This window comes from Leuresthes tenuis, unplaced genomic scaffold (assembly GCF_036924035.1).
Source record: "Leuresthes tenuis unplaced genomic scaffold, fLeuTen1.0.hap1 SCAF_16, whole genome shotgun sequence".
NCBI classification, from domain to species: Eukaryota; Metazoa; Chordata; class Actinopteri; order Atheriniformes; family Atherinopsidae; genus Leuresthes; species Leuresthes tenuis.
The window spans coordinates 6,969,857-6,980,919 of record NW_027325370.1 but is presented as its reverse complement, the minus strand read 5'-3'; the positions used below and the strand labels follow the sequence as shown (position 1 = coordinate 6,980,919).

General features: G+C 40.8%; 1 protein-coding gene across 1 annotated transcript; it reads right to left on the bottom strand.

Annotated features, from left to right (window-relative positions):
• Positions 1–4,974: 4,974 nt before the first annotated feature.
• On the bottom strand, positions 4,975–10,258 carry cbx5 (chromobox homolog 5 (HP1 alpha homolog, Drosophila)). The gene is made up of 5 exons (XM_072367525.1): positions 10,115–10,258; positions 9,425–9,606; positions 8,974–9,199; positions 7,737–7,837; positions 4,975–6,532 (listed from the first exon to the last, which is right to left on the bottom strand). Exons 2-5 carry the CDS (start codon positions 9,553–9,555, stop codon positions 6,391–6,393), a joined length of 600 nt encoding a protein of 199 aa, XP_072223626.1. The 5' UTR covers positions 9,556–9,606; positions 10,115–10,258; the 3' UTR covers positions 4,975–6,390.
• Positions 10,259–11,063: the final 805 nt, after the last annotated feature.

Below are 11,063 nucleotides of genomic sequence, written 5' to 3'. Positions count from 1 at the left end.
ACCCTCAAAAGTACTACATCTAAGACACATTATATCTCACCACGATTCACTCATGAATCAGTGTGCAGACCATCCTCCTCTATCCCACGAAGTTTTATTACAAATGTGTTTACTGCTAATCAGTGTAATGGACTAGACTAATAGCACTTGAATGTGTGTTTAACTTATATATTTTGCAGGCCTTGAGAGATGACAGGGCTCTTACAAGGATGGTGGTTGTAATATTGAATTATAAAACCTATTCAGGATCCTGTCAAGAGCCCCTTTATCCTGTGTGAAGTAACATCTATGCCTTCTTTTATGTGTTAGATTTGTTATGCAGCATGGCTTTATAAAGTATTTATCAAGGCTTTATAAGACACTAAAAATGTAATCAGTTCATGAGCCACCTCCAGCTGTAGAGCAGCCTGTGCTGTTGAAGACTCTATTCTGAGGTCTGGGTAAGCCTTGCAGCATTTCTACTTCTGCCAGAGCTGTTCCTTTTGGATCAGTTAATATGAACCTCAATATCTCCTGATGAAATAAACACCACTACAAAAAACCCAAGGGATTCCATAGCCTCTCTGAGCCCTAATCCTTGATGGAAACAGAAGAGACTGAAACTTAATGTTCATTTGGCATCCAATAATTAAAATGAAAGAAGTGTGGAGTACCAAAGCAGACAGATGTGACTCTTGCCTCATATGACAGAGTGAGTCTGTCGCAGCTGGACTTTTCTCACTTGGTATAAGCCTTGCATATTGTACCTCAAGCGTATAATACTTCACATTAATATACAGTGTAACATTAGATAGTTTATAGCCCTGCATTATGTCAAGGCTGGCTGTGGCTGGGAGCAGAGGCAGGAGAATGTTGTGGTCAGCGGTGGGTCAAAAAGACCGTCAGAGCTCAAGGCTGGCAGGAAGCCAGCGTCTGTACGTGTCTGCTCTGAATGTTAATGGATTAACGCTCACCACACATACTGCAAGACTGGGGAAACTCAAGATGAGTTTTAACGTGAAAGGCCGCCAATAAGTCGCCATCATAAATTCAGGGACACATGCTGTCTGTACCAGCACAGCAGTCAGGCGTGTTTCCTCAGAAAGGCTGGGGCTGAGTAGCTGTGCGATGAGGGAGCAGGTGGGCTCTGCATTAGCTGACCTTGCCTCCCAAGCCCCACAAGATATGATCAGAGTATGCTGGCAGCTGTGGCCTCTCTAAACAATACCCAAGGTATTATGTAGAGCAGGTACACCATTGCAGTTTTCCACCCAGAAACTACAGAGCGAGTCTTCCTGATTATGTGTACACAGTGTTAAGACCCAGAGCCTGCTGATTTAACATTTTCTGCCACAATAAAGGCCCATTCTGTGACATCATTTTTCTCTTAATTGCTGTAAGCGAGCAGCTTAGGCTTGTCTAATGTGCATTTCCACATGGCAAAGAGAGCTATTGGTGTAGTGCTCAGAAAGTGTGCAGCGACATTCCCAATCACCATGTGTAATTTAGCAGCAGGGGACAACGAGCTAATCTTGCAGCAGAGCGTATACTACCAATTTAAAATCAATAAAGATGCTTTGAGTTTTTTAGGGCCTCCACTTGAGCTGCGCTGTAAATAAGAGCTTGGTTCGAAGCGCACAGTTGTTGTCTGCCTTCGTTGGGGGTCATTTCAAATCTGCCAATGGATTCACAGCAGATTCCACTGCAAAGTTTCAAACACATTTTGACACTAATGTACCCAATTCTTCCTAATCATTTTGCTGTTGCCCTGCAAGCAATTAGAAGTAATTATGTCAGTGGATGATTTCTGGCCATGTATTGATGAAGTGACTTGCAAGAAATCATTAGCTGCATGGTTTTAAATAGTTTAAAGGAAAACAAGTGACACATGCCTAGAAAAAGTTATAGTGTTGGAATTTGTAATCCAATTATTTAATTCTAGTAAATAAAACACTGTCCACTGGTCTCCTATGATTTTCTGTCTCCAACCACCGCAGACTTACTTAATGCCTTCAATCTTTTTTTGCTCTCTCTTCTCTGCAAATTAATTTATGGTCTAATTACAAGACAAGCCTCCAGATATGAAGGAACACAAATCACTGGTCTTTACCAGATGGCAGAAAAATGGCACAAGATAATTGAAAATCTAGAAGTGGATCAATATTTAGGAGCCCAAGGTTATACGAAGTGTGACACTACAATTAACATGGAAATATGAAACATTATATCCACAGGCAAATTGGCTTCTATTATTTGATGGTGAATGAGAACTAACTGGAAAGCACTTAGTCCTGGTTTATCAATATCAACTAGCTTTAAACTAGCCCAGTATCAGATATTGTATTGTTGCAGTTTCATGAACATACCAGCAGCCATCTGCACACTCACACAGTTAGTCACTTGTATGTGGTACAGGTCTTGAGGTCTCCTTTATGACAAAAAATGTACCAAGAAAGCTGAAAGCCCCACCGTGTCACTATCTGTGGCCCACCCCACCCTTCTTGAGCATTTACCTCTGGCCTGTTAAAAATGATATCAGCTCATGGAGGGCAAGCATTAGCATTTGCATTTTATTGGAAGCACAGAGATTTAGAGCCAAGGATATATCAGCTCTGAGCAGACAGAATTAGTTAACAATGCATTACCTGCCTTTTATGGCAGCTATAACTCTTCCCCCCTGGTGGGGGAGAGGAGATGAAGGGAGGAGTGTGAAAGAAGAGGAGGAGGAGGCTGAGGTGGTGAAGGGGAAACACAGCCAGCAGAAGGTTGGCGGTGAGAACTGTGGTGCACAAGAAGGGGGCATTTAGAACATAGAAGCTTTGTCTTTGGTGCTTTGCTGCACATTAAGAGCGATAGCCACACAAATTAGAGGGTCACATCGCAATCACCTTCACACAGATCAGTGCTCTGTGCTCAGGGACGATGAGCTGGTCGTTGCTGCAGATATTTTGATCTGATTGCAACAAGGAAAAGGAGACACAGCTGTTGGGCAGCTGTGCTTACACGATCACAGCAAAAGAAAAGCCACATCAAATTACACTCCACTACGTGATACTTACAGCACTAATACTCATTTCTTCAGGTTCTCTGACACCAGCTGAAACCTATGAATCTTTTTTCTTTAGTACGCTGTGCCTTGGGTTTATGTTATCAGTGCGAGCACACGTTCATTTGGTTGTTGTTTTAGTGGTATCCTTGAGCAAACTGTAACTCTGATTAGACCCTCTGTGGCAGTCCCTTCCCTCAACACAGCTGCACAGTTGCTCCCCGGGCACTCATTTGGTATAATGTGCTGCAAGACGACCCACCTCTGCCGTGGGCTTTACCCTGTGGAACTCATTTACACTGGAAGTTTCAAGTAAGGACGAGTATGTTTGAAGTACAGGGAGGCAGTTGCAAATAAATAAATAAATACATATACTGCAACAAATAATTGGCAGTGAAGCAACGCACGTCAGACTCAAAGGGCTAAAAATGGGTTGAATTTCTCGGTGTAGATAGAAAATGTCATGTGATAGTTCAACTCATTGTCAACATTTTTTTGTTTGTGTGCTGAAAAGCTCACACCTCTTACTCAGCTGTGGCACAGACAGCTCCCGTGTGCTTCTGCGTCACACACATCACATAATAAATTCCAGCACAGGGCTCAGTATGCATTTTCGACATCTAGATTTTCAGCTTTGACGATGCTTTATTCTGTATTGCCACAGATCACGCATCAGGACTGCATTTACATCTGTATTTGCCTCGCATGTCACTGGCGGAGCTCCCTTGAGTGCCAGAGAGACTTTCCCATCCAAACCTACGGGCCTGGGTTTGTCAGCAGACAGCTCCAGGCTCCATAAAACAGCCTGCTGCTCTCTCCCTTCGCCCAGCTTAATGGTCCCAGGGGCTGGATATTTACTAGTGACCTTTGCATTCCATTTGGAGCGTAAAAGCCTTTTTGCGAGGAAAATTCCATCACTTTCGACGTAGCCCGGCAGCACTGCGTAGATGTGTGTGCATGTGTATGTCAAAGAGAGTCGCTTATAAAAGGCAGTAAGAAAGAAAAAGATGGTGGTGAGAGACGAGACTCGACCCTCCCCTCAGTTCTCAGTGATCTTGCACGCGGATCCCGAAGCAGAGACAGTTCTCAGGAATAATATATAAAACACATTTGAGAAAATCTTTTACAAGCTTTTTCTTATGTTGGGCAGATTGAAATACACTTGAAATACAGTTTTTGTTTGGTGGAATTCTGTTGGCATTCTCCCCCTTGTTATTTCAAGCTGAGAATCCATCTTTTCCCCTTATTACAGCATGGCATCCTCTCTGTATTGACTTTGTTATTCAAGCTGTACTGTTTTCCCTCACTGATGTTTTAGTAATGCTCCATCATTGCCTCTGTTGCCCGGGAACCAACCATGCATGAACCATAATGACCCGCTGGTTCACATCCAACATTTGCGAACCAAATGCTATTTTTCGCTCAATCCTGAACATCAATCTAAAACTGATGACAATTCTAGAAGACAAAGAAGTGGTATCGAAAAGGCACGCCCCCCCCTCGCAATGTTATCTAAAAAATAAAGAAAAAAAACATTTAATCATTAACACTGACACTAACACTCCCATGGAAATGATTATGCATTTTCCTCATGAGAAACTTTTTAAAAGAACATACTAGCTTGCATAAAAATTAACTTTTGTAATGATATGGGTGAACAGCATCCTCTGCTGGACAGGAGCAGCTGGTGCTCTTCTGACCTTTTAAAAAAAAAAAAGGGGGGGGGGTCTCATTTTAAGAATTGTCTGTGCCTCATAACAGCTTTGACTTATTCTTCCAAAGCAAAACACCCTCTCTCCATCCAACATGAAAACCACTTCTTAAAAAGCTATGTTTTAATTGATCACACTTCTGTGTTAGATTTAATAGTGATGCCATTCTTCTTTTTCTGAATGGGATGTGGATTTAAATATCCCTGAAGAAAAAAAAAAAGGCCAACTTACAACAACTTCAACATTGAAAATGTTTATTAAAGGGTGCTATTGTACACATACTTGTAACATTTATTTTACACAAGAAATATCCTACTTTTTAAAAACTGGGCACTGGAAGAAAAACTGAAAGAAATGACACCAAAATTAAAATGAAGTGATACCAAGGAACATGTTTCATGGACTATGTGTATCAAAGGAGAGAAAATGACAGCCTTCATTCAAAGAGGCTTCCAAAAATGAGTAAAAATTCAGTTTGTAGACACTGAACATTTGGTCCAAAGATCCCACGCTGGAGCACAACAGATCCAACTACAAAACTATCATGATCTTGTGTGTGAGAACTGACTGCTGCTTCCCAGCTCAGGTCCCAGAAGAGGATAGGACTAATCAAATGAGAAAATGGCTGTAACATTTAAATCAAGGGGAAAAAAACACTGGCTTATAATCACATTTTTCTGACAAACTTTTTGTTTAAAAAAAAAAAAAAACGAGCTCAATGACTATGAAATGCAGGGCTCTCATCAAGAAGGGTCACAGTCTAGGTGGTTCACTCATTTTTGTTGCCGTTACCACAAGGTGGCAGACCCCAATAACCGCTGGCTTCATCTCATGTGGACAGTGAAGATTGTCTGACCCATGAGAATAATACAATCGATAAAATAACACTGCAGTTAAAAACAGAAAGTACAAAGCTGAGCAAAGTGTATTTTATTGTTCTCTTCTTTAACCAGTGATAATGTAAAGAAATTAAAAACATCACATTCATGATAAAACTCAGAGGTAACAAAAACATTACAGTTGGAAAAATAACAAAAACAAGGAGACGTAGCTGTCTTTTGTCCTCTGTTAGAGTTCCAATTTTACAGTTTTGTTGTGGCAAACAAATGGGGGGGAGGGGGCTATAAGAAGTTTTTTTCTTAAAAAGGAAGCAATTATGCAATATCAGTACTATGGCTTTAGCCTTTGTGGTCTTAAACAAAAGAGGTGCACCATTTGTAATGACTTTAGGATGGGACTCGACACAGCTTATACCAAATCTGGTACTCAACACTTCAAATTTCTAACAGATGGCCACCTTTGCTTGCGTTTTGCCAATTCCTTCCTGATATAATTGCATCCTGTTAGCACTAAAATGTATTAAGATTTTAAAAAGGTAAAGAATACAAAGACAAAACAGTAGAAACTTCCCCAGTAGCATATCACCCGTGTCCACAACAGCTTCTTCTCTAACTGATTGATCCATCTCAGCAGTCTGGGCCATTGTGCTCCAAAAGGGTATAAATGGAGACAACACAACAACCGTGCCGGCCGTTTCTGTATCATCGTTGAACATGGTAAAGGTGAGGGATGAGAGTTTTGGGTGTGGAAAAAAAAAAATGTCTGACTCAAGGTTTTCCCTGCAGTGGAGGTTTCCCCCCCGAGCTGATTCGCTCACGCACTCACAGCATCTTTCTCCTTCTTGTCACCGTCTTCATGCCAAGTGAGACGTTCCTCATAGAAGGCTATGACGATCTGTGGGCACTTATGATTGGCCTCCTTAGCGAGCACGAGATCCGCCTCATCAGAGTCTTTCCTGCAAGACCCGAAAGTTTCAGATTGTATGCAGTGTACTTTGCACAAGAGTGTCGACACAGACAACGGCAGGCATGTTGGGACTATACAGAGCACGAGAATAGTAGAATATCCAACTGTAAAACAAAGCTGCCTAGAATTATAAATGTATTTCACATGTTTCATTGAATACGGGTGTTTTAGCAGTATTATAAAAAGGTAAAAAAAAAAACGAGGGGAGAAAATTCAACCATCCTGCCCCGCTCCTCTAAGCTAAATTTAGATTTAATTTAGGCTTCTGTGTTAGATCAATGCTGAGTTTAAAGCATAACTACACAAAACAACTCAGACTGTTATGAGCATTTACACGGTGTGTTGGTATGACTTCAATCAAACACCAAAAACTGCACGGCTAAGGAATTTCTTTGCCATTGTTGAGTTTCTATAGTCTGAAACAATGGCCACTACAAGCAGAGGTTACGAGATGCATCACCAGTATCAAGAGTGTGTTCATGGATTAGCAGAGCTGTAAAAATAAGAAAACATTGCTACATTGGACTGATTACCGCCAAATTATAATAAGCAGGCTTTTTTTTTTTTTTTTTTGAATGAGTAGGCTAATTATTTACACTCCAATTGCTGTCAATTAATTATTTAATGTTTGCACTTATTTCCTATGGAATTTTTCCTGTTTGGTAAAAGTAAAATCTAAATTGACAAGAGCCAACATACAGCATATATCCATCAGAGAATGTGATTAGGTAACGTTGTGTGGTGTAGGTTACATTGCTTTATGAATGGACAACTGGGCTATTGCTAGTGCTGCTGATGGGCATTTCTGGGGGATCATGCCATTCCAGCTTTAAGCCTGTAGTGGAACACACTGCAAATGTCATGCAACACTAAAGGGTCAACATCTAGAAACATCACTACGGAAAACTTAAGAACTACATTATACAAACCATTGCAGACTATCCAACATCAAACCAGTATCAAAGCAGAGCTGTTTAAATGTAAGTTAACACACAATAACACTAAAACAGTGGACACAACCGAAAAGCTACTGTGAATGTATCATATGTATGATGCAGCATACTAAAAAGGTGCATCTGTATCAGTTACAATACTACTGTTACGGTTGGCGCTTATCAGCATCAACATGTCGAGTATGTAGTAAGAACAACACCTTCCTCTGATAGTGTTTAGTTTGCAAGGACAAAACCTACCACTTCATAAGAAACATCAAGTCTCCACATGAGTCAGTTGCTCCAATGATCTTCTCTGGCTCAAGCCCTCTCTCAAACCCACGTGCAACTAGAATTTCCTCCTGAAAGAAACAAATGACATTTGCCTGAAATTCTGCATTCTACAATCATTTTTAGGTGATTGCACAATAGTCGTATTCAAGATCGGGTGGCATGCAAATTTCTGAGATTACACAATGCAACCACTGTACTAAAATCCAGTCTGGCATTAAGATGAATCTACATGCATTTTTCCTACTTTGCTGAGCAGGGTTATCTGCTTTAGAGAAATTTGAACATAATACAAGACCAGGTCCATCCATTTTCTATATTCGCTTAATCCAATTTAGGGTTGCAGGGGGGCTGGAGCCCACCCCGACTATCATTGGGCGAGAGGCACGGTACACCCTGGACAGCTTGCTAGTCCATCCCAGATCAACACATACCAGTTAAAAAGTTCAGTTATCTGGATTAAACATCATCACACCACGTTAAGAGTGAACCGCGATGCATATCTGTGCTTGACAAATTGTCATCATAGCGTTACATATGATGCATTCTGCCTATGCCCATCCCTTAAAAATCTGACTGCTTTGCTTCCTGCTGTGATCTCATACATTGTATTTTGATGGAGCTGAATTCCAAACAAAACTTCTCTTTTACACATATGTGCAAGCATCTCAACAAGACATCCCAGAGAACAGCTGCACTCTGATTAGCTTGCATTTACATGTGAAGTTATCAAAAATTGCCATCAAATGTGTGTAGTTAGACCATGATCATTGTTCTTCAAAAAAAGGATCACCCAGATTACTACTCAGGGAGGAAGTAGGAAGTCTGAAAATCACAAGGTATGTACACAATTAGAGAGGGAGCAAAAGTGACAGAAGGGCTCTAATGCTTTAATATCTTGTTCTGAAAAGATACCGATATCTATTACTTTCAGAGAACCCAACCAAGTAAACCAAACTGGTGTATTTTTGGAAATGCAAAAGAACTGCTTTCACTGGGTTTTTTTTCAGTATAAATACATCCCATCATGTGCCAGTTGACATACAATGAGAGTTTCTAAAAACAAGAGATCATCAGCGCATGAAGGCAGAGCATACAAAAAGGTGTAAATCTCACATGCAAAAGATCCATTCAACATACACCCCGTATACAAAACAGCCACCAAGTCATGCTTATACATCACGGATGTCTCCTACATACTACTTACCTCCTTCTTCTTTTTAGGCCTACTTCCTCCCTCTTCATCATCATCTGAGCTTCTCTTCTTCGAGCTGCTGGAATCTTTGGAGCGTCCAGATGGAGCCGTGTTTGATTTGCTGGCCCCACTGCTAGGTGTGGCACTTCCACTGCTGCTTTTCTTGTAGGTCTTCATGAATTCTGAAATAAGTTCAGGACAGTCCAGATTCTTCTCTGGCTCCCATGTGTTGTGCTTACTGAAAAAGATCACATTGGAGGACGTTAGTACAGGTATAGCCACAGGTCTCTTAATTTAATGTTGGTACTGGCCAGAAACATTAAACTATGATACCAAACAAAAGCTCTCACATTGTACAAACAGTACAACTTCAGTTAGGTCTCTACCAACTTTAAGGCAAACTGGTGCAAGTTTTCGAGTTTAAATGCTGACACTGTTTAGCAGACTCTCCACCCCTACTTACTCCGAATATCCTTTCCACTTCAGGTAGAACTCCACCCTGCCTTTCACCACCCTCCTGTCCAGCACCTTTTCCACAACATATTCTTCCTCATCAGAGGACGAGGACGCCTCTTCGCGAGACTTTTTGCCCATAGCAAAGTTCGGTGCTTAACAACACGCCGTCACAGGCCGATGGCACTTTCCCTGTTCAAGTGGAAACGATAGAGACCAACGTTAAATAAACCTGCAATTGTACTTTGCATAATTTTTCGCCAAATATACATATACTCACAAAAACATACATTTAACCACGTAACGTTAACTTCGAAACAGGCACAAGATGCTGGTCGGTACCCTTTACTGAGAGCCAACGTTAGCAACGTGGCTAACGTCTAACAAGGAAAGGCATCGCTTCATTGTCGTTAATTCAATCCGCAAAATACGCCACAAAGCGATAAATGCTAAAATTACGGGGCCGTCTAAACATCCCTCGATAAGTGTCCACTCATTACATTAAAACTGGGAGAATATATGCCAACAGAAAGCGCACGAAGTGCACATAGCAACGGAGATATGATGTTGTACTGTGCTAACCACATACAAACTTGCTAAAGCAGGTAGCCAACAAGCTAACGCTTGACCGGACTCTCTTAATTCATTTAACAAACTCCCCCTCTATACTTACAGCAATATAGACGAATTTTTGTCTTACCCTTTAGATGTTTAGACCGCCGGTTTTGAGTCGTTGAAGGCGGCAATAGCTCCGATCTATTGTGGACCTGTAGTCTGTGAAGCCAACGCTGGAGCTACCTTAGCATCTAGCTAGATTCACATAAAGGTGATGTGCGCAAAAAGCGCGCGTTAAAGGCGCACAATGAACGTACCCACCCCCTCCCCCTCCCCATCCCCCTCCCAGTCAGCTGATAACCTACAAATTTAGATGGCAAACATGTTTTTGCAGTGATTTTTAATGGTTTTAATGTCTTTAAAGTTTGGAGCATGTTTAGTGAAATTCAAGCACAATATGCATGTCTATAGGAGGCACATATTAATCACCGATGGATTATGAAACAACGCCTGAGCACATGAAGCTACGAACAAGGCTTCATAATCAATGGCCAAACCGCCCTCACTGAAGGAGACACAAAACAACCAACAATGGTTAATTATCTTGCATCTTTAACTTTGTCTTGCATAATTTATGTAACCCTATAATTTGAAGTTAATTTGTAATACATATGTATCATTTTATTTATATTTATATTTTGTAATATCTTGACAGTTTTCATCTCTTCGTCGACATTTGACCCAGTTTAATTTGGCATCTCTTTATGTTAATCTTGCATTTAGATTTGGCCCTTTTGTGTGGCATTTCTGCCTTTTTGTATATCTTTATAGCATTTCTTGCCACATGGCAATGAGAAAATTTGTTTTGGGTTTATAGTGTCCTTTGTCTAGATTTCCTTGTGTTGGTAATTTTGGTGGTTATTTATTTGCATTTTACATCCCTTGATTTATGCTTTTATGCCCATTATATTTCAGGAATGAAACCAGTGAATGAGAAATTAGGGAAGCTCGACTGTTTGGGCAACTGGACCTGTGCCAACATCCTTGTTAAGTCATCTTTCCATGAATATCAGCAATTTAGACACTACTTTTGT

Excerpts from the sequence above, each read along its gene's own strand:
- cbx5 (XM_072367525.1), bottom strand. The coding sequence starts at position 9,555 with ATGGGCAAAAAGTCTCGCGAAGAGGCGTCCTCGTCCTCTGATGAGGAA. Across the intron at positions 7,838-8,973 it reads GGCCTAAAAAGAAGAAGGAG|GAGGAAATTCTAGTTGCACG; the intron begins GTAAGTAGTATG and ends TGTTTCTTTCAG. Across the intron at positions 6,533-7,736 it reads TTGATGTTTCTTATGAAGTG|GAAAGACTCTGATGAGGCGG; the intron begins GTAGGTTTTGTC and ends CGGGTCTTGCAG.